Genomic DNA, 24104 nt, shown 5'->3' with positions numbered 1-24104 from the left:
AGCACCTCCCCATTAAGGCCGCGTGACGGTTGGAAGGCTCATTCACAAAGCACCAAGAAACGTCTTACCTGGTGCACAGTAGACTCTTGTCAGAGTCTGTTTGGGCTGCTATTTAAAAAAATAGACTGGAAACTTTATAAACATGAAAGCTATTTTAAGAACCTGGAATAAAATAGACTGGGTGACTTACAGGATTTTTTTAGATTTTATTTTTTTGGTATCAGGGATCGAACCCTGTGTCACTCTACCACTGAGCCACACCCCCAGCCCTTTCTTTCTTTCTTTCTTTCTTTCTTCCTTCCTTCCTTCCTTCCTTTCTTTCTTTCTTTCTTTCTTTCTTTCTTTCTTTCTTTCTTTCTTTCTTTCGACAAGCTCTCACTAAGTTGCTTAGGACCTCGCTAAGTTGCTGAAGTTGGCCTCAAACTTTCGAATCCTCCTGCTTCCACCTCCTGAGCTGCTGGGGTTACAGGCACGCTCCACTGCGCCAGGTAACAACAGGGTTTTGTTTTTTTTTTGTTTTTTTTTAGAATGACGCTGGAGATGGAACCCCGGGCCTTGTCCTTGTGCATGCCAGGCAAGTGCTCTACCACCGAGATACACCCTTAGCCGCACCACAGGACTTTCTTTCTCACCGTTGTGAAAGCTGAGATGTCAAAGATCAAAGTGCCCAGCAGGTTTATAATTCACAACCCGGCCTTCTTTCGGCGTCCTCACATATGAGGGGACAAGGCAGCTCCCTTGGGGTCTCTCTCTCTCTCTCTCTCTCTCTCTCTTTTTTTTTTTTTTTTAAATATTTTTCAGGTTTGGATGGACACAATACCTTTATTTTACTTATTTAATTTTATGGGGTGCTGAGGATCGAACCCACGGCCTCACACATGCTCTACCACTGAGCCCCGCTGGGGTCTCTTAATAAAGGAACCAATCCTGTTCATGAGAGGTCCACTCTCAAGACTCCCAGAGCTCCCACCTCCTAAAACCATCCCATTGGGGGTTAGAGCTAGTTTATTCCCTTAATAAATAATTGAGTCTCCATTCTGAGCTGGAAACCATAATGATTGGAAAAATAACGAGACGGGGTTTCCCATCTTGTTCCCAATGGTTCACCTGAAAGCAGGTGAATTGGGGGGGGGTGCTGTGCAGAGCCTAGCTGGTCCCTAAGTGCAGTGGAGCAAGGCTGTTTTTATGATGACATCATGAACTCCCTGGAGTCAGGTCAGGTCTGATGAACGCAGCGGTGGTTGCTGACTTGTAAGTAGCAGGTTGTGTTCCCAAAGTGTGTACCCTGGAGCTTGTTTTCCCACAGAGATGGTTAGCAATTGGTGACTTCCCCAAAGCAAATCTAGAAGTGCCTATTTAAGCTAGAGAGTGGCCTAAATATTGCACAATTGTGAGTTAAAAAAAAAAAGAACTCTGAAAACAGGTTTGGCCCCATCAAATACAGTAGAAGCAGCAAAGACTCTTTGGGATTCTTTTTTTTTTTTTTTTTAAACAAATGATCATAAAAGGCTTTCTGCTCTCTGTGAATGGCCCTCGAGACTCCAAGGCAGGATTAATTAGAACACCAAAAACACGAGTTCGCACTTGAAGATTGTGAAGGGGGCTTCTGGAGATGTGGAAGGGCCTTTAGCACAGATGATGCTAAGTTTTGAAAATTTTCTCCAATTGCACTTAGAATGTGTAACTTCCCTTTTTCCTCGAGTCGATTATCTCTAACACGGTTTTCACGTTAGCCCTTCAAGTACCATCTGTTAGGTACTTGAAATTTTTCAAATTTGCATCTTTAGGCCACATCCTTACATACCCGCCTCCCGGCCTGACGTCTTCACTTGGGCATCTCGGGCACATCTCAGATTTAACAGGGTCAGAACTGAGCTCTGGACCCCCGTGTGCCTTCTCCCTCGACTCTCCTATCTCAATAAATGGCACTGACCTACGGGGACTATTCATGCCCAAACCTGTAAAATAGCTGTATTTTTTCTTGTTTCCATCCCATTCCAGATTCAACCCCTCGAGCAGCTCTGGGTACTTGCCACTGTCTTGTACGTGAAATGTGATCACATCCCGCCATCTGCACTGTATGATGTCAACCTAAGCCACCATCCTGCTACCTAGTTCTCTGCCTCTCCCATTTTCTATCCTTACACAGCAGCAAGGGGTGAGAGGTTTTTGGGGTTTTATTTTTGTTGTTGTTGAACTCAGGGTCACTCGACCACTGAGCCCCACCCCCAGCCCATTTTTGCATTTTATTTAGAGACAGGGTCTCACCGAGTTGCTTAGCACCTCCCTTTGCCGAGGCTGGCTTTGAACCTGCGATCCTCCTGCCTCAGCCTCCTGAGCCCCTGAGATGACAGGCGTGCGCACCGAGCCGGGCTAAGGGTAGTGTTTTGAAGGCGTGAATGACGTCTCCTCCTTGCTCAAAATGGAAGGGGCTCCTCTGCAGGTATGAAAAAAAAAACAACAACCCCAAAACCCAGCCTTGTTACCAGACCCCACAAAGCTCTGTGTGATCCGGTGCCAAAGCGTCTTCCTGAGACCAGCCTCACCTCCGCACGGGGAATGAGCCGGTCCTGTTGCAACTCAGGGCTTGCACTTGTTCATCTCCCTGCCAGGAGGCTCATCCCGACACCCAGCTTCTCATATTTACATCTCACACCCACTGGCTCTTCCTTGGAAGAGGTTAGGTGCATGCCTGTATGTGGCCGAGACTTCGAGTTGTCCCCCAATGTCCAGTCTTCCCCGTCCCCTAGAATTAAAATCTGATTTCAGTGCATTCTTCATCACTAACCTCCCTTTGCTGATGGTGGCCACGTGACTAAGTTCCAGTTAATAACCATGTGAGCAGACACGTAAGCTGGAAGTTTCAGGTGACTTTTTTTTTTTTTTTTTTTTGGAACTAGGGATTGCGCTCAGGGGTGTTTAACCACGGAGCCACATTGCCAACTCTTTATTTTTTGAGACAGGGTCCCACGAAGTTGGGGAGGGAGGCTGGCCTTGAATTTGTGATCCTCCTGTCTCAGCCCCCTGAGCCCCTGGGATTACAGGCCTGGGCTACTGCATCCAGCTGTCAGGAGCCATTCTTGAAAGACCATGGAAACATCCGTAGCGTTTGTCTTCTTTGTTTTTCTTTTCTTTTTTCAGAGACAGATTTATTTAGGAAAGCAGACACACCTCCAAGGGAGGATGTGGGCTCTATCAGGGAATATTTCTTCTGGAGTAAAAAAAATATACAGTCAAGGGAGAGGGCAAGCCATCTTGAGCGTGAGAAGCTTTCGGGGTAAAGCAAGGAATACGCATTCAAGGGAGAATGAGAGCTAGCCTTCCTTGTGTCTTTGTTATCTATTATTCATTCTGCTGACTTGTGCCTGATATGATGGCTGGATCTGGAATAATCATCTAGCATCATGAGGTAACTTTGGAAATGGAGATGTGCTTCACAAGCAAAAAAAATAAAAATAAAAAAAAATAAAAAACAGAAAGATCTCAGGTTACTAAGGACTTCATAGAGCCAAATGCCATTCTAACCCCAGACTGTTTGCTCTCTGAACACTACTTGAGCGAGAAACGAACTTTCTATCTTGTTTATACCCCTGTTATTTTGGATCCAATTACCCTTTTGATTCCTATTAATAAACTCTTCAGGCTGGGGTAGCCCTCTTTGGTATTTATCTATATTTGTTTTTTTTCTTCAGAGCATGTGGAGACAAAATTGCTGTACAGGTTTATTTACATCTTTCTGTGGGTTTTTATTTGCCCTCCTCCCTCCCAGAGGCCGGGTATTATGTGTTTTCTTCACTGCTGTATCTCTATCCCTGGAAGAGTGTCTGCCACATCATGGGTGCTAATAAATACTTGTGGCATGAATTGGTGAACGAACACTTACTATGTTTTTTGTTTGTTTGTTTGTTTTTAAGACGGGCTCTTCTGTGTCACCCAAGCTGATGTTTAACTCCTGGGATCAACTGATCCTCCTACTTCAACCTCCTGAAGAGTTGGGACTATAGATTTGCCACCACACCTGGCTTGGGAGTACTCTCGACTGTCACAGTGGGGAGGTGCTACTGACACCCGAGGGATGCAGGATCCGAGGATGCTTCTGGAATAGGAGCATCCTGCACGGGACAGCTCTTCGACACAGAGCTATCTGGCCCCCAATGCCAATAAGGCCAGACTGAGAAGCTCACCCCTAGTCCATTCGATTTTCCAGAGAGGACGCTGTTTGAGCTGCACCCTGTAGAGGTCATGGAGTGTGGGAGACGATGTCTTGTGGCCTCTTTGGTCTTAAGGGTGAGAGTGTGGAGTTTCATCCCAGGTAAAGTTCAGCTGGGTGGTCAGATCCTGCAAAGCGTCCCATGGAGAGGCCAATCCCAGCCATCGCCCATGTTCTGAGGACAAGGTGAATTCAGAAGAGGTAAGACCATGGGCGGGCGGTGCGCCTCCGTGGTGGAGGGCTTGCTCAGCCTGTGCAGGGTGCTGGCTCCCACCCCCAGCGCCGCAGAAAAAGAGAGAGAGAGAGAGAGAGAGAGAGAGAGAGAGAGAGAGAGAGAGAGAGAGAGAGAGAGTCACATCCCAGATTCTAGAAGCTGGCTAAGGAACTCTTTAAATGGCATTGTCCTTGCTATAGAGACCTCCAGTGTGAATTTTCTCTTTGCCATCTTCTTCTGGAAGGTTGAGAGTCTCTACTGCCGACTGCCATGATAGGATAGATCTCCTCTCTGTTTCCCTAGAGGTGACAGGAGTGCCTCTACATCCATGGCCCTCTGGGAAAAAGCAATTTTCTCCTACAGGTACACAAATAATAGATGAGGAAAGTCCCAGGGACTGGAGATAATAGAGGTGATAGTTTCTGGGCCACTTTATGTTTTAACTATCTTTTTTTTTAAAAAAAGAAATTTTATCAGCTTTCCCATTTCTTAGACACCGATGTGTTCAGTGACCTTGGTCCAGGTACTTAATCTCCCTGACCCTGACTTTTCTCATCTTCTGATGCAAGGGGTTGAGCCAGGCCACAGGTGAGCTGTCTTCCAGCTCTAAATAACCATAATGATGACTCATTATCACCTGCCTCCACCAGATAACGGATGGTGACAAGGACCTGGGTTCCAAGAAATAAATTGGAAAATAAAGGGAAGATCACCGGATTCTTCCCCTCAATGTTCAACCCTCCCCGTTTTCAAAACTAAAACATCAGCATTAATCTTCGGAACAGTGTTTCCCAAAACATATTTCTTGGAGTGCAGCCCGATAGGATGTGAAATGGGACTGTGTTAAAAAAATTGGAGAAGCATGTTGGATTTTCCTGGAGAGGAACAGTAAGTCATTTTAACTCCATGTGGACTCAGTGCTTCTCACTTGTTTGACCCAAGAGTCCTTCTCTCATTGGGTATTTATTAACATCTTATGGAACCATAATGTTCCTTGAAACTCATTTTGGGAATCCTGCTTTGGTAGACGATGACATCTCCCTTTTGTTTTGTACCCACTTAGGAAATTTTGGAACCAGAGATTGAAAAAAAAAAAAAAAAATCCCAAAGGAGACAGACAACATGTTCTGTAACATCTCTGACCTTATTGTGGGAACTGCCCATATTCACAGTATCGAGCAACAGTAACATATGTGGCACATTATTAATAAAAATCCATTTATCAGCCTCATTTTCGAGCAATATAGCTTGTGATACAGAAAAGAGATAAATTTAGCAGTGATATATGTCTGTGATCCTAGCTATTCAGGAGGCTGAGGCAGGAGGATCACAATTTCAAGGCCAGCCTGCACAACTCAGCAAGACCCTATCTGAAAATAGAATGAAAAGAAACAGTAGCTGTGGCTCAGTGGTGGAGCACTTGCCTAGCACGTGTGAGGCACTGGGTTCTATTCTTAGCACCTCATATAAATAAATAAAATAAAGATCCATCAACAACTGAAAAATATTTTTTAAAAAATAATAAAAATAAAATAAAAAGGACTGGCAATGTAGTTCAGTGTAGTTCCATCCCCAGTACTGCGAAGATAAAGACATAAATAAGAGCAATGTCAAGTTGTACCTCTTTGCTGAATTTCCTGTTCACCAAGTGCCTTGTTAGAGGGTGTGACAAATAGTTGGTTTTTTTTTTTTTTCTTCTCATGACAACTTTGACCAATGGGTAGTGGCTGCCTGGAGCACTTCATTGATAAAGATTGTAAGACATTCCACAGGATTGGAGGAAAAATTCTCTGTGATGGATTCGGAATGTCTGTGGTGGGTGCAGTGCTGTGCTTGATTGCTGATGTCTGTGGTGGGTGTAGATGTGTGGGAGGCACAGGATGCCTGTGTGTTTCCTTACAGAAAGGAGAAAACAGAGCACCCTTGCTGATTTTGTTGGGGAATCAGGACAGAAGGCCTTCAAGTGATAAAAGGAGAGGTTTTGTAGGGTCTGAGACAGACAAGATGCTGCCAAAAATGGTAACCTGCAGGCAGGAGCTGAGTTGGGCATTGGAGGGCAAGTCAGACAGACCATTCTCAGAGGACACTGCTGGGGACCCACAGTGCCCAGCAGGACTTACATCCCCTGGACCTGCCCCGTTGCATATGTGCATCTGTGCATCTGTTAATGTCAATAGAGGACACATTCCCACCCTTTATCCAGTACAGCCATCTCTCAGAGTCACTTGAACCACATCTTTAATTTTAAACTGTCCCGTGTCCCATGTAAGAAAGAGAGGCTGAGGGTATAGCCCAGTGGTAAAGTGCCTGCCATGAAGTCCTGGGTTGAATCCCCAGCATGGCGACAAATAATAATAACCACCAGATAAAATTAAGGAAAATAGGTGAAATCAATTTTATAATGGATTTTATGTAACCCAAGACATCCCAAATGTTATCACTGCATTTAATCAATATAGGATTATTTGTGAGACCTTTTTCACTCTGTTTCTCCTAAGGAATCTTTAAAATACACAAATGGTGTGTATTTTATTTACAGCACATTTCAGTGTCAACTGGCCACTTTTCAAACGCTCGGTAGCCACACGTGGGTTCACGGCTGCCATCTTGGACAGGGTCCAGCTCAACCACTACCTTCATTAATACATTCATTTCTTCCCCAAAGTTTGAAAACAGTTAATTATGTTTCAGCAGTTTTCCTAGACTCTATTCTGATGGACATAATTTGTGCTATAGATGTATATGTGTGTATTTGGGGAAGTACCCAGGGCACACTTTACCACTGAATAGATCCCCAGTCCTCTTTATCTTTGAGACAGGGTCTTGCTAAGTTGCTGAGGCTGGCCTCAAATTTGCAGTCCTCCTACCTCAGCCTTCCAAGTCTCTGGGGCTATAGGCAGGCAACACCAGGCTGGGCTTGTACTAGCAATACTTTTTTTTTTTTTTAATATATATATATTTTTTACTTGTAAGTGGACACAATACCTTTATTTAATTTATTTATTTGTAAGTGGTGCTGAGGATCGAACCCAGCACCCCACGCATGCCAGGCGAGCACGCTACCGCTTGAGCCACATCCCCTGCCCAAGAGTTTTTTTTTTTTTTTTTTAAGTTAGAGATTGTTACTTTATTTCCTCTTAAAATCAGGAAGGCAGAATTATTAAGTACAGAGCAGTAACAGTTCCTACGTCTTGTTCTTTTTTTTTCCAGATTTTTTTCTTAGTGGTGGTGGAGCTGGGGATTGAACCCAGGGTCTCAGACATGCTGGGCAAGTGCTCTACCATTGAGCTACATTTGCAGCCCTAGATTTTATTTTCTTAATTGTGGTCAAATATATATAACGTAAGATTTACCATTGGGACCATTTTGGAGTGTGCAGTTCAATAGCATTAAGTACATTCACTACCATCCATTGCGAGAACTGTTTGTATGTGGGGTTACTGAGGATCAAACCCAGCCCCCTGAACATGCTAGGCAAGGCCTCCGCCATTGAGCCCCGTGCCCAGCCCCCATTGCTAGAACATTTTCATCGTCTCAACCTGAAACTCTGCACCCGTTAAATAACAATTCCCCCATCCTATCCGCAGCCTCTGGCCACCACCATTGTACTTTCTACCTATGAAATTGACTACTTTAGGCACCTCATTGAATCGTGTAGTATCTGTCTTTTTGAGACTAGACAATTTCCTTTAGCTTAATGTCCTCAGGGTACATCTACGATTTAGCATATGCCAGAATTTCCTTCATTTTTTTAAACCTGAGTACTCTATCCTACATAATATCTGTATTCTGCTCATCGGTTGGGGGGGTATTCGGTTTGCTTCCATTTTTTTTCTTTTTTCCTTCTATGAACCTGGTACAAACATGAATCCTTGCTTTCAATTTCTTTGGGGTATATATCCACACTTGGAATTTCTGGATCATATGCTAACTAGTTTTGTGTTGGGAAGAACGTCCATACTAAACAGTTGTAGCGTAATGATGTGTTCCCACTCACAATGCTCCTGAGGTTAGTTTCTGCATACTAGCCAACACTGGTTATTTTTTGGTTTTGTTTGTAATAGCCATCTAGCCGGGCATGGCCACTCCACTGGCTGTTGTATCTCACTGTAGTTTGTTCTTAATGTTGTTGGTTTTTTCAGACCAAGTCTAGTCATGTTGCTGAGGCTGTCCTTGAACTTGCGATCCTCCTGCCTCAGCCTCTTGAGTAGCTGAGATTTCGGTCATGTACCACCACCATACCGGGCTCTCACTGTAGTTTCGATTGGCATTTTTTTCTGATAACTGGTGATATTGAGTGTCTTTGCGTACTTATTGGCCATTTGTATATCTTCTTTGGAGATGGGTCTATTCAAGTCCTTTGCCCTATTTTAAAACCGGTTTTGTTTGTTTTGTGGACGTGTAGGAGTTTTTATACATTCTGGATACTAATTCCTTGGCAGATATACAATCTATTTGCAAGTTGTCGTTTCACTTTATTTATAGTTTCTTTTGATAACCAGAAGTTTAAAACTTTGATGTAATCCAATTTGTTTTTCTTTTATTGCCTGCACCTCTGTGTATGTGTGTGTGTCACTGTAAATGGAAGCCAGACCTTGCACATACTCAGCAAGTACTCTACCACGGAGCCACATCCCCAGCACTTTAAAAAATTTTTATTTTGAGACAGGGTCTTGCTAAATTGCGAAGGCTGGCCTCAAACTTGTGATCTTCCTGCCTCAGCCTCCAAGGCTAGCTGGATGCCATCACACCCAGCTATTGAGGGATTTTATTGAGGCTTTATTACATAGGCATGATTAACTTCATCATTAGCCTTTGGTCATTGAATTCAACCTCTGGCGTTTCTTCCCTCCTTGAAGGTCCAGAGTGGGGCTCAAAGTTCCAACCTTCTAATCAAGTGGTTGGTTCCACCCCAACCAAGCTCCATCCTGAAGCTATCTATCCAAGGGACCCCCAAGAGTCACCTCATTGACATAAACTCAGAGGACTTGAAAAGAGCTCAGGAATAACAAAAGACAATCCTCTCGCCCCCCCCACCCCCGCCCCATCGCTAAGGAAATTCCACAGTTTTAATCCCTTTGCCAGGAGTTGGGGATACAGACCAAACATCCACTTGTACTCTCTCACAGTGTCCAGGGAGGAAGGCAAGAGCCACCGTGTTCCTCCTCCTCTGTGTTCACCCCAAACATCGGGTCACTGTGATGGATCCAGCTCTCTGGGATAAGACTCGGCCATGCCTGGGACCAGGTCAGATCAGGACTCTGGACTCTGGAACCATCACCTGTAACCTTCAGCAGAGGATGCAGTCACCTCCAGGTGGCCTCAGGAGGGAAGCAGTAGCAATAATTTCCCAGACATCCCTCTTCCCCTGCTGTCTGTCCACTGTGACTCCCTGTTGGTAGAACTCAACCAGAAGGCAGAGGACCAGATGCCCTGCTGGGGCCCAGAGCTGCGTGGAGAGTAGGTCTGGAAGGACCAATGGAGGGCAGCATGTATACATGCTCACAGGCTGTCCCCTTTGGCTTCCCAGCAGCCAGGGACACCTTTTGGAGTATGTTTGAAGGACTAGTATGAAATCTTTCCACATGTGGAAAATAGACCATGTCATGAGGATTGTTGTTTCTTATTACTTTGCTGCAATATTCCTTTAAGAAGGATTATGTTCTATCCGGGATGGGCACATTATGGGTGTACCAAATACAACTAGCTGCCTACTGTTGTCAATAAAGTTTTATTGAGACACGGCCCACTCATTCATTGACATCATCTGTGGCTGCTTTAGCACCGCCATGGCAGAGTAGTTACAACAGTGATCCCATTGCCCAAAAAAGCCTAAAATATTCTCTCTCTGGTCTTTTATAGTTTGCTGACCCCTGTGCTATAATCCAATAGCCGGGGCAGGATCAGTTTTATAATTAGGGGGTCTTATTTCAAATTCAAGTGGGGAGCTCCTAGTTCTAAAATCAGGAGCATTTCAAGATGGCAGCAACTGAACACTCAGCCAGAGCTAAGGACCTTCTAAGCAAAGGACAAGTGAGATGGCACATGCCACACATTTGCAAGCTGCCCAGATGCCAGGGGAGGCTCCTGAGAGATTGCACAGTGTAGGGACATAGGTGCCCTGGGCATGGCATACGTGGGCAGCGAGAACCAATTAGTTGGTGTGCTTTTGTGAGTCCTCAATCCAGGGACGGATAGTCTATAATATGTCTTGTCTTACATTCAGTGTGTATCTGTGACATGAATAAAGTTGTGACACTCTTGCAACAGTTGCTCTGTTCCTCTTTTCTTTGTTTTTCTTTCTTTTATGTGGTGCGGGGTTGGAACCCAGGGACTCATCCTGCCCGGCAAGTGCTCTGCCACTGAGCTACATCCCCAGCCCTCTTGGCTTTTTAAGAGTTCTATCTTTGCCATCTACTCTATTGCAGGTGTGAGACATGCCTCTTCCTGTAGAGTTCTGTCAATATGTTACAATTTTATTTTATTTTTTTTTTTTTGTGTGTGTGTTTGTGGGCTGGGGCTGTAGCTCAGTGGCAGAGCACTTGCCTAGCATGAATGAGGCACTGAGTTCGATCCTCAACATCACATAAAAATAAACAAATAAAATAAAAGCATCTGTCCATCTACAACTACAAAAAATAAAAAGAAAAGAGATTTTTGTAAATTTAGAGCCTTTTTTCAATACATTGAAAGTTAGAGGTTACCAATATTACCTTGACCATCAACTCTCGGCACCCCAAACAACTAGTTCCCCAGAGGTAAGTACAAGTTTCTGCCACAGGATATTCTATGAATCCTCCAGTGACTTACGTTCTACAAAATCACATATGATATTATTCACAGGGACAATGGAAGAAATAGGGTCAGGGCTGAATGCTCAGAACCTAAGCTCCCTGACCTCTCACTTATTAGAGTGCTAATAAGAATGATAATGAAGAATTATATTGCTATATTGTGGGCATGTATGAATAGGTGACAAGTCTCACCGTGATGTGCAACTATAATGCACCAATAAAAAAATGTGGAAAGGAAAGAAAATAATAATTTGGGGCTGGGTATATGAGGCAGCTCCATGGTAGAACACATACTCAGCACATGCTGAATTGAATCCCCAGCGTCCCTACCCCCAAAATGAGAAAGAAATATGTTCTCCTTATAGGCCCCTCGTGTGGTTTTTAGGTAGGGGGTGTCTTTGGTATCAGATAACTCAGAGTTCAAATCCAAGTTCTATTGTCAGCTGCGTGGCCTGGGGTCAGTTACTCACTCAACTCTCTGAGTGCAATTTCTCCCTATGTAAAAATGGGGATTTGATGATATTTACCTCCCAGGGTTTGAGGAATGTGGATGGTAAGAAATAAATCTAATCTCAATTCTTAATAAGAGGCTGTTATCATTTGAATAATGTGGTTTTGATTTGGGAGCCCAGGGCCAGGCTTTCATTAGCACTACTCTTCCTTCCCTGGTCCCTGGTGCTTGCTGCATTTCCCAAATGCTTGCTGATGATTTGGAGATGAGACTATTTTTTTTTTTAAAAAACAATCCTATTATTTTCATATTCCTGTTTCCCTTACCCGAGGTGATGTCATACCCAGCCATCTGCTTCCCCCTCATCTAAAAGCCACCATAAGCCATGCTTTCTTTTCTGAGAACCTCTTCCAGGGCCCTGCAGGGAGGATCCCCTGGGAGGTGGTGACATGCCTGGGGACAGTCCAGACACATGCCCAGCAGTGTGACCTTCAAATCATTTGCTCACAAAAGACCGAACAGAACAAACCTTCGTTTGCCTCCTTGGCATGGAATGCAGGGATCATTTTGGTTAGAACAGATATAGCTGGCCACCAAGGAGGCTACATGTCCCTATTTCAGCAAGATGCTCTGAAGGGAAATATTTACCTTCTTGACTGGGTAGACTCTTTAACTCTTTCTTTCTTTCTTTCTTTTTTTTTTTTTTTGTATTGGGGTTTGAACACAGGGGTGCTTTACCACTGAACTATACACCCGACCCTTTTTATTTTTATTTTAAGGCAGGGTCTTGTTAAATTGCTTAGGGTCTTGCTAATCGCTGAGTTGCCCAGGCTGGCTTCGAACTTGCAACCTTCCTGCCTCAGCCTCCCAGTTTGCTGGGATGACAGGCGTGTGCCACAGGGCCCCACCTGTTTAGCTCTTAATAGATAGAGTTAAGATTGTAACTTCTGATTGCTTTGTAAAAGATGGACCACTCAAACAATAGGTTGATTATTGGTTAAAGTAAATTATAGGGTCATTGCAGGCGCAAACAATTGCATGTGGGTTTAAGTCTCATCTTTTCTGTTACTAGCTGTGCAGTCACCTTGGGTGAGTGGGTCTTGTCTAAGCCTTTGCTTTGTTGTCTTGTAAAATGTGAAAAAAAAAAGAGAGAGAGAAAGAGAGAGAGAGAGATCGAGCGAGCAGCTGACTTTATTATGTGGTCATCTTGAGGACTGAATAAGCTGAGCCTCTTATTTAAGGTCCTTAGTACCTTGCCTGGCTGGTAGTAAGAGCCCAATAAATGTTAAGTATTGTTATTGTGCATTGTATTATTATTATGTCATCATCACCAGACAGGTGACTTCCAAGCAGTGCCAGTAAATGCTGAAGGCAGCACTTGGCCCAGCTTAACTTCCCACTCCCTGCCCCATGCTGAGGTCCCTTCTCTTCAACCCAATCCTGGTGGCCCTGACCTTAGGCTAGATGCATAGGGGGCCTGGAGTTGGAGAAGAATCCAGGGAAAGACCTCAGAAGCCAAGGGTTGCTGGGCGTGGTGGCATGCACCTGTAGTCCTGCTTGCTGGGGAGGCTGAGGCTGGAGCACTGCTTGAGATCAAGAGTTTCGAGGAATAAAAAGACCACCTGCATGGAATCCAGTTCTTCAGAAATACATTTACTAGGTAAGGGAAAGAGATAGTTGCAGAATACGTTTTAGAAGAATGTTGAATGATAACTGTATAAACAAGAGATGACAATGACTAGCTGCTGGAAGTTTTATTTACATATTTTGCATCTCATGTATGTAGATTCCTGATACTGGTTTAGTCACGGGAAGCACAGGAGCTAGCTTCATTAGAATCCCCATGCCAGCCCGGTGTGGTGACACACACTTATAATTCCAGTTACTCAGGACTCCGAGGCAGGAGAATCACCAAGTTTGAAGCCACTTAGTGAGCCATGTCTGAAAATAAAAATTAAAAAGAGAGCTGGAAGCTGGGCATGGTGGCACATGCCTGTAATCCCAGTGGCATCGGAGGCTGAGGCAGGAGGATCATGAGTTCAAAGCCAGCCTCCTCCAAAGCGAGGCTCTAAGCAACTCAGTGAGACCCTGTCTCTAAATTAAATACAAAACAGGACTGGGGATGTGGCTTAGTGATTGATTAAGTGTCCCTGAGTTCAATCCCCAATACCCCACCCAAAAAAAAAAAAAAAAAAAAGAGAGAGAGAGAGAGAGAGAGAAAGAGCTGGGGATATAGTTCAGTGGTACAGTGCTGCTGGGTTTAATCCCCAGTACCACCAAAATAAATAAATAAACAAACAAAAAAAATAAATCTTCATGTTCTAAGCCCTGGGCTGGTCAGGGCCAACTAGGGGGACAGTCACCTCCTGTTTTCTCTACTTTCTACTTTACACGTAGCTTCAAATGAGCATCCCCTATGTTGTTCTTTGCAGAGTGCCCAGGCCACTGGGAGCACGTCCTGTGCCCTGATTCACAGAAGCTTGGCCTCTGCAGCCTGCTGGGGCAGCCCGGTGGAGGTTTCAAATGTGTCATGAGGTTTCCCAGCCAAATTCCTCCTGTACCAACTTGAAAACTGGCTATAAAAATAGCCCTTACTGAGGGAGCCTGGCCTGTGACAAAGATCCCCTAGCCGGGAGCTGTTGGGTTTCTTCTCTTTTTTTAAAATCTGCTTTCATGTCTCTCTGACGTGGATTTGCTTTTCAGAGTGTGTTTTTTAAAATCACCCTTGGACTTGAGTCTCCTGTTTGAGAGTGGTCTTCTTTGATTCTTGGTACCTAACTGGAGTGACTCCTAGGCCAGATACAGGGTTTAAAGAAAACCAAAGACAGAGCTTTATCTCTTGGTTTGATCAGGAATCAATTTTTTGTATCTAACTAACTATGAATTTGGAAGATCTCTAAGAAAATCCTGGTGGTTAAGGGTTGGGCCTGGGACAGACCCTGGCTCCAGGGTCTTTCAGGAGTTAGAAAGGGAACTGATAACTCACAATTTTTGAGACTCCAAATGTCTTAAAATTTTAAAGACATTATTCATTGATTGAAAATACAAGTAAAGAAAAAATTCACGGCTCTCTCTCCGTCTGGACACAGCCTGCATTCTCCCCTTGAACGTGTGTCTAAATAAACCTCTGTCTATGCCTTTGAGAAAAATAAATAAATAAAAATTAAAAATGCAAGGGGCCTGGAGGTTAGCTTAGTGGTAGACTGCATACCTAGCATGGGTGATGGCTTTTCTGCTTTCATCTCTAGCACACATTCCCTCCACCAAAAAATAAAAAATAAATAAAATAAATAAAAAATTCAGAAATTAAAAACAAACAGGGTACAAAATTTTGTGATATATATATATATATATATATATATATATATATATTTTTTTTTTTAAATGCTGGGGATGGAACCAAAGGCCTCATATGTACAAGGCAAGTGCTCTGTCACTAAGCTACCCACTTTCAGCCCCTGTCCTATATTTAGATTTTTCTTTTTGCAACTGAACACTTTCTACGTAAAGGGGAAAAAAAAAACCTAGGATGCAATGTAGTTATGTATTCACCAGGTCATAATCTAATTTATTATGCAGGACTGATGCCCAGCTCTGCAGGTATGTGGCCGGGTGGTGGCACATGATTTTAATATCTGGATGCCTTCCTGTCTGTGTGTATCTAGGACTCTATGTATGGATGGCCGCACCAGGCAATAACGTCAAAGCTCTAACTCTGAGGCCTTTGACGAATGTGAAGTTGGGGCCAAATATCCCTTCTGTCCCTGCCTGTGACATTCCCTGCCTGGTGGTTCCTGCCACCAACGGGGCTGACCTCGGGCAGACTGCTCAGCCTCTTCTTGGCATCCAAGTGCTAATCTGTAAAAGGCCCCCTGGGTCCCCACCTCAGAGTGTGGTTTTGGAGAATTCCGGGGAGTAACCTACATTGACCACTTGCCTCAGCTGAGGTTTAGTAAATGCTCAATAAATATTAGCTGGAGTCAGTCACTATTATTAGAGCAAAGACTCAATGCCGTAGCCCAAGTTGACTCAGTCGGTCTGTGTGGGGAAACTGCCCCGCCCAAAGAGAATTCATTCTTTGCTTATTTAACACATATTTATCAAAGGATTACTTAGTTTTTAAAAGTTTGTTTGACAAATGACATTTCTTCATTCTAATTAGGAAACTAGCAAGCAAGAAAGGTAATCACATAATCCCACTTCTCACAACCCTTCAAATTTCCTTCTTTATCCTCTGAGCCCCTCCTCCCAAACCCCCCCACCCCCTTTTTAACCTAGTTAAGACCATAATGTTTCTGACTTTTGAATCTCATGCTTTAAAAAAAATTTTGGTTTCCATTTAACATGTGAATATAATGCTTTCCTGACTTTATAAATATAATTTTTTTTTTGAGATAGGGTCTTACTATATTGCTAGGATGCCCTCAAACTCCTGGGCTCAAGTGATCCTCCTGCCTCAGCTTCCTGAGTAGCTTAGACTACAGGCAAGAATCACCCCACCCAGCTTATAAATATAATTTTTAATAGTTGCAGAAAAGATCAACTCTGAATGTACTGGTTCCTAATCAGTTTCTATTGTTGGACAGTGGGATAATTTCCAATTTTTTCCTTTTCTTTCCTTTTTTTTTTTTTTTTTGCTATTAAGATATCAAACTAGGGCTGGGGCTGGGGCTGAGTGGTAGAGCACTTGCCTAGCATGTTCGAGACCCTGGGTTTGATCCTCAGCACCACATAAAAATAAGTAAATTAAATAAAGGCATTGTGTCCAACTACAACTGAAAAAAAAAAAAGATATCAAACTGGTCAAACACAGTGGTGCATACCTGTAGCCCCCATTTTTGGGTGGTTGAAGCAGGAGGATCATAAGTTTGTGTCCTGTCTGGGAAATGTAGACACTGTCTCAAAACACAAATTCAAAAGGGGTGGCGATGTAGCTTAGTGGTAGAGCATCCCGGGGTTCAATACCTAGCAGAGAGAGATACATAGATAGACAGACAGACAGACAGACAGATGTAGAGGTTGAACTGAAAGCTGGGGATGTGGTCCAGTGGGACTGTATGGTTAGCATGCACTAGACCTGGGGTTAGAGCCTCACATTAAAAAAAGTCAAACTGAGATGAATACTTTTGTCCATCTTGTTTCATAATGAATTTCTACTTCATCGCTCCTATTTCTGGAGTACTTACTGTGGCTCAAGTTCTGTGCTGGGTACTGGGGATAGAGCGGGGAGGGCTGGGACAGGTGTGACCTTGGCTTTCACAAGGCTGCTATCCTAAGGGGCAGCAGATGATAAATGTGCAAAGAAACCCAATACTTGCAGATGGCGGTGGACAAAGACTAGCTGGAAAGGGTACTGCCCACCTTTTGGGGGCAGGGAAGTCACAGCCTACTTCTCCCATGAAGATGCCACAGGCCTTGGAAAACACGACAGGGGCCAGAGTTAGGCAAATGAGGTCTCAGGGTTCCAAATGTAAGGACAGATCTACTCTTAACCTTGGGCACACACCAGGCCCTGAGAGTGGGTGTTGCCTTAAATTTTTCTCCCCAGGTGCCAGTCACTTAACTACCTACCGTTTGCAAGTAATAAATGTGGAAGAGGGATTTCAGGCAGAGAGACCAGCAGGTGCAAAACTCAGAGGCTAGTTGTGTTCCAGGGAAAGAGATTCAGTTCCCGTAACAGGAACAGAGTGGAGAAACCACTCTCTGGTTCTGATGGAATCAGAAAGGCAGAACCAGAGAAAAAGAAATGTTGAAAATTTTTGAAAAGTTTGGAGAGTCTTCCTATTTGACACGTGTAGTTTTTAATATCCAGGGAGTGGGGAAAACTAGGCTTCCAATTTCCCCCACATAGATTAGGAAGGTGGGTGTTGGAAGGCACGGAACCCATTAAGAGCTCTCAAATGTTGGTGTTTAACCTTGACCACACGTTCCAATGCCCTAGGGAGGTTTAAAAAATACTGATGGGGGGGGGGGCTAGGCTGGGGGATTCTGATTCTGGGATGAGGCCTAGATGTAGGGATTCTATTGCAAAGGCAAAAATTGAGAACACCTGTTATGATCTTGTTGTGGCTATAAACTGTTGTGGGATATTTGCAATGTAGGATAAGCCAGGTTTTATTTATTTATTAATTTTTTTGCAGTTCTAGGGATCATGCTGACAAGAACTCTATCACCAAGCTCCATCCCAGGCGTAGAAACCAGATTTTAGAGCCTCTGGTAGGTCCTTTCTGCAATGTTGAATCTGGATTTTATTCTAAGAAAAATAGGAAGCCATTGGTGATCTCTAAGTAGGCTAGTATCATGATCTGATTTTTTATTTTAAGAAAATCACTTTGGTTGTGTGTGACAGGTTTCCTTAGGAGAGATTCCAAGAAGTGGAATTACTGGGGGAAAGGGTATTAACGATTTTGGATACACACTGCTAAACTGCTTTCCAGGAAGTCTGTGCCAAATGACAGTCTCCCACCTTCTTTGTCCTCACGTTACCCCTTTGCCAACACTGTTTTTGAGGATTAATTATTTCCATGCAAAAACCACACACACACAGGATAAATAAGAAATTGAGCAATTGGATACAATCTCCTCCAGCAACCTTTATTTTTCTCCTTGCTCATCGGTCAAAATAGACAAATAGCAAATTGTAAATCTGACTCTTAACTAACGTTTATGGACTTCTTACTGTGTGACAGGCACCATGCAAAGCACTTCACATGCAGAATTTCTATTAACCTTCTTATATCCTTAAGAAATCAGTGCTATTTTCATTTGTGGGTGTATTGTAGGGATGGAATCCAGGGCCTTGTGCCTGCTAGGCAAGTGCTCTACCACTGAGCCCCAGCTCTAGCCCAGTACGATTATCATCATATCCGTTTTAAAGTATGAATCAGGAACTTGCCAACATTACCTCCTCTTCTGAGTGGGGGAATCAGAATTTGAACCCAGAACCCTTCCTTAAATTAATCTGTTGCCATTTATAATTTGAAAAATTTTTCTCAAGGATCTAAGGATCTGGTTACTTTGCTGGTCATTTTCTTCTGGAATAACTGGCATGATTTAGTCTCTGCAGCATTATTGTGATCAACTCTGTAAACAAGTCATAATGATTAATTAGTCACATCAGCCATTTGCTTGTCCGTCTGAGGGTCCCAGAGAGGAGAGAGCATCAATTTACTTGGGTGCATAAAAAGCAAAGAATTTGAGGAGAGGATCCAAAGAAGCTCAGAATTTAAGTCTATGGAAAGGCTGTAAGAGAAGGGACATTTCTGGCTAGACTGAAAGACAGGAGTGCAGGGTGGGAGAGGGGAGATTGAGCAATCATAAGCATTTCAGTCATTTCTTGTAATTGATCCAACTCCCTAATCCCTACTCCTTACTCCCTAGACTCCTTGAGGGCAGGGATTTTTTTTTTTTTTTTAACCTAGTACCAGGGATTGAACCCAGGGGCACTTAACCACTGAGCCACATCCCCAGTCCTTTTTTTATTTTCTATTTTGAGATTCAGGCTTGCTAAATTGCTTAGGGCCTCCCTAAAATGCTGAGGCTGGCTTTAAACTTGTGATCCTCCTGCCTCAGCCTCCCATGCTGCTGGGATTACAGGTGTGTTTCACTGTATCTGGCAGGGATTTGGGTTGACGACTGAACTGTCCTTAAATGTTTGGTTGGCAGGTGCTTGGTAAATGTTGCTCAATGTTAAATAAAAGGATAAATTATGATTAGACTGTATACTAAAATAATACATAAGGGCTGAATATGGTGCTGTACATCTGTGTGATCCCAGTTACATGGGAGGCTGAGGCAGAAGGTTTGCAAGTTTGAGGCCAATCTCAGCAATTTAGTGAGACCCTCTCTCAGGAAAAAAAAAAAAAAAAAAAAGGCTTAGAATGTAGCTCAGTGGTAAAATATCCTTGGGTTCAATCCCCAGTATTGGGGGTGGATAAGATAAGGACAACATATGTCTTAATAATGTGGGTTACAAATCAAACAAGAATACCTTGTTGTAGGAATACCAGTCTCCCACAGGGGACCATACTAAGGAAGGGACCCTAATCTTGGGACTGGATTCTGTGGAAATGTTTCTTTTCATAAGAGAATAGGGTAGAAGAAATGATGAACCAGGAGGAAAGGACACTCTTGTAGGTCCCTCCCTCCCCCCTCCCCCCCCCCCTTTTTTTTTAACAACTGGAGGACACTTCTTCCTATCCTTCTTTCAGCAAGAGGGAGGTGAGCCATGTGAGGGTATCTAGGGCAATTTCAGGGTGGAGTGTGTGCCTGTGGGGATATATCCTTCTTGATTCAACAAAATCATTCCGTTTTATTGAATTCATTTATCCTTATTATTGTTTTGCAATGCTGGGGTCAAACTCGGGCCCTTGCACATGGTAGACAAATTCTATACCACTGAGCTACTTCCCCAGCCCCATTTAATTTACTTTTGCATAGGTAGGTGACCAGGCGTGGGTCTGAATCGCAGAGGGGATTTCTGTGCTGAGTCAAATATCAGGGTCATTTCAGAGGAATCCCCCCATGGGGGGAAGGGCAGGGAGAGGAGGGGAGAAAGGAAAATTCATTTGAAATTTTGCCTTTCCATCCTTTAGAACTTGCAAGATCCTCTCTTAGTGAGGGGGTTCCTGGGCATAAGCAAGGAGCCTGAAATTGAAGGGGTATGTATGCGTGTGGAAATAACCAACTTCACATAATGAAGATCTTTGGGAACGATTTTTTAATTACACAAATAATGTATAAAGACCTTTTCCTTGCAACATAAAATGATAAGTCAAGACCCTTTAGGCAGGTAAGGTTATGACACTTCTTTGAAGTGCATCTTGCCCACCTTTAAAAACATGTATGGGAACCTGGGAGGTTGGTGCACTCCTGGCTCAAGGATTGCAAGGCTGAGGCAGTAGGGAGAATCGCAAGTTCCAGGTCAGCAATTATTTAGCGAGGCCTTAAGCAATTTAGCAAGACCTTGCCTCAAAATAAAAATAAAAAGGGGCTGGGGATGTGCTCAGTGGTTAAGTGCCCCTGGATATTCAATCCCTGGCACCAAAAACAAAACAAAAATATGTATTGGCATCTACATAATCTATCAGATGCTTTAATGAATTCTTTCTGGGGGGGGGGGCATGGAGGAGACAGCGCTCAGGTTCGCTCCCTCTAGCCAGCCTCTTTCTGCGGGGGAAGGTGGGCAGGTGTTAGGGTGGGAGGATTTCAGAGCATATTTGATTTTGCAGGAGACAAGGGCCGGCGGTCCTAGTTACTTACACTGTAAGGAAACGGTCAAGGTGCTAGGACTCGGTAAGTACTTGTCACGTGGGGGCTGGGAAGGTGCACACCCACCAGCTCTCCAGCCCGGCGGACCGTGGGCAGGTGGGCGCACGAGAACTCGCAGGACACGCCTGGGTGAGCGCGCCCGCAGAGGCACCAGGGCCCCCCACCGCAGGCAGGTCCGCGATTGGACGTCCGCTTGCACCTGACTGCCCGGCTCCCAGAGGGTCAGGTGCTTTCCGGGGAGCGTTTGAGAGGAGGCGTGGGTACGACGGGTGGCGAAAAGTTCCTTTACCGCGACCCGCTGCGGCGGAACCCCGACCTCTGCCTGGTAGGCGGGGAGCCCCGAGGCGCGGGAGGGCGGTCCGCTCGAGGCCCCGCCCCGACACGCTCCGCCCACCTTCCAGACCCCGCCCCTCTCCCCAGGCCTGGCGGGCGCCGGCGCCGCCCCTCGTTCCCAGCATGCCGTGCGGCAGCGGCGGCGCGGCGGGCGGAGCCGGGAGGCGGGGAAGCCGTGGCCGTGTGAGCGTGAGGAGCCGCCGCCACCGCCTCCTCACCGTCCTAGTCCTCCTGGGCCCCGGCGTCGCGGGCCGCGCACGGCCCTGGAAGAGACGTCGCCTCCCCTTCCTCCGCCTCCCTCTCGCCGCGCCGCTCCCGCCTCCTCGTCCTGCGCTTCGGGCTCAGGCGGAACCCGGAACGGCCGTCCGCCTCCCCCGCCCTCCGCCGCCTCCTCCTCCTCCTCCTCCTCCTCCTCCTCCTCGGCTTCCTCCTCAGCCCCGGGCCGGAGCGGAGTGTCGGCGGCGGCCGGTTCCGGCGGCGACTCGCGCTTCTTCGGGCGGCGGCGCTTGGCCATGTCGTGTCGGGGAAGGTAATGAGCCGCAGAGCCCCGGGGTCTCGGCTGAGCAGCGGCGGCGGCGGCGGCACCAAGTACCCGCGGAGCTGGAATGACTGGCAACCCAGGTGGGTGACCGGCGCCGAGCCCGCCGCCCGACCTCCCGGCCCCGCCTGGGGCGGGCCGAGGCCTAGGGCCGCGGGGCCGGAGGCGCGGCCTAGGCCCTCCACCCCCCGGGAGCCGGGCGCGGCTTCCTGGGTCTCCTCCCGCCCGGGCTGGGGAGGAAGGCCGCGGGGAGGCGCGGCCTAAGTGCCCCCCAGCTCCGACTTCTGCCTGGGGCGGGAGCCCTGACCCAGCGCGCCCGGAGGAGGCTCGGGCTTCGGGCTTGGGTCCGGGAGGGTTAAGGAGGAGGCCTGGGGCGGGGTGGGGACGGTTTCCAGTAGCACCACCTCTCCAGTCGGGGTGTCCTGGGAGTCCAGGACCCTCTGTGCTCCCCATGAACTTCCTGGGTCTCGCACTCTGCCAGCCCCACGTGAAAGACCTCCTTGGACTGCTCTCTCCAGTGACTCCCACGTGTTAATATTTTTGAAAAACCCCCGAAGTACAACTAAGGTCCGACTTTGGCTGGGCGTTAGTGGGGCTGGAGATGAGGTCGTCCTAATGGGATCAGCCCACTCTGGTCCTGTGAAATAGTTTTTTTTCCGTGAGTGCAGGGACAGTTTAACTGGTGAACAGCAATTCCTACCTGAGAATGAACTTCGTGGCTACTTAGGAGCAGAGAAATTAATTTCCTCTCGTATGGAGGATTTGATCTCAGGTGCTTGGGGACTTCGTTGGCTTTGAATATATTGGGACCATTGACTTTTTTAAAAAAAATAAATTTAGTTTTCGTGTCTAATATTCAGAGACTGGGATTTAACCCAGTGCCTAGAAGAACTCCCTAAATTTATATACATGCATTTGAGCATAAGTCGATTCATGGAGCTTTCATACGTTGGAGCACACTTGCATTTCAATTGACCAGAAATTGGACAGATAAATGTAAATTGCACACGTTGCTGGGATGTCCTTTTGCTTCCTGATAATCACACCTATTTCAGCAGTGTTTAGAAGTAAAGAATTTGGTAAGGTGTTGGAATTTTAAGACTTGATAGAAAAATCAAAATAATCTTTGGCTCACGGGTGATACACCTTTTTTTATTAATATGCTTTCCTAGATACTTTGTCAGGTGAGAACTGATGTATATAACTAGGTGACTTAAAAAAAATTAATGCTTGAATCTAGAATTGATGTTAATTAAATTTTTTTTTGTTTAAAAAACAGCTTTGATTTGTGAGTAAGTTAAATAAAATCGGTTGTCTAGTATTCTGTAATTGACATGCTGGGTTTTCATTTTTATCTAAATGTGTGCAATTTGATTTTAGGTGTTGAGTGTATTAGGTGATAAATGAACTTGAGTTTGACATTTCAGAGCTCTCCTTTAACAATGGGGTTTTCCATGGCTTTTCAGTATTGTGATTGGTGCATATAAGAGAAATTAGTAATTCTTTAGAGGGTCTAAAATGCACTTCCCAAATAGTTGCAGAGCTTTTGGAAAGTAAGATGTAGCTTGTAGTTCTAAATAAATGGAGTAGTAGAGTTGCACCCACAGACCGGTGTCCTCTGTTGTTTCTTTCATGGGCTTTATTTCTTGGAGTGTGTAGTGATGGGGGGATGGGAGAGGATGAAAGCTTTCTTTGGAGCTGTGTGCTGTAACAGTCTCAGAACTTAATGCCTAGGTGGATGATACTGTGAGATGCACTTGGTTGGTTACATGGAGTAACAGTTTAGGATATTGGAAATATTTGATTTTCTCTCCTTGTTGAGGGAAAGAGACAAATGGACACATCCCATAATGTGATTTATTTGCAAGGTCACCATAGTAGATTTGTTAAATAGCCAATAAAAAAAAAACAACTTTAGATGTTTGCCAAGTCATAGATTTTCATAAGTTAAATGAGGTTTTTCTATCCCTTCTCTTCAGAAAGATGACAGACTCTAGGTAACTGACAGAATGGAGGCTGATCTTCCCTCTTGTTTAACTATTTTGACTTTAAAAAAAAATTATTTGTCTTTTCTGTGCCCTTTCTTTTCTGATTTTTTTTTTTTAACTTTGGTTCTGTTTCTTCGATTTAGGCTTTTGAGCAAGTGGGTCTAAAAAATTATTGTCAGCTTCTTTTAGTATTAGTTTGCCAGTTAGTCTGGCAAGTGAGTCTATCATGGCCATACAGAATTCTTCACACATTTTTACAGGAAATGTTCTAGATGGCAGACTACACTAATGTTGTGTGGTAACAGA

At 44.9% G+C, this 24104-nt stretch overlaps 1 protein-coding gene across 2 annotated transcripts in view; it reads left to right on the top strand.

Annotated features, from left to right (window-relative positions):
- Window positions 1-21449: 21449 nt before the first annotated feature.
- Smg1 (SMG1 nonsense mediated mRNA decay associated PI3K related kinase) overlaps window positions 21450-24104 on the top strand; it is a 101585-nt gene continuing 98930 nt past the window's right edge. Inside the window, exon 1 of one of the 2 annotated variants that reach the window (XM_026402469.2) lies at window positions 21450-21893. In XM_026402469.2, the coding sequence (XP_026258254.1) occupies window positions 21805-21893 (89 nt within the window). In that variant the 5' untranslated portion in view covers window positions 21450-21804. The remainder of the gene's footprint in view (window positions 21894-24104) is intronic. The other variant, XM_077802566.1, reaches the window with a different exon arrangement.

Source organism: Urocitellus parryii, chromosome 9, assembly GCF_045843805.1.
Source record: "Urocitellus parryii isolate mUroPar1 chromosome 9, mUroPar1.hap1, whole genome shotgun sequence".
In the NCBI taxonomy this organism is placed as follows: domain Eukaryota; kingdom Metazoa; phylum Chordata; class Mammalia; order Rodentia; family Sciuridae; genus Urocitellus; species Urocitellus parryii.
The sequence above is the reverse complement of the archived record's forward strand: the minus strand, read 5'-3'. Positions and strand labels throughout refer to the sequence as shown.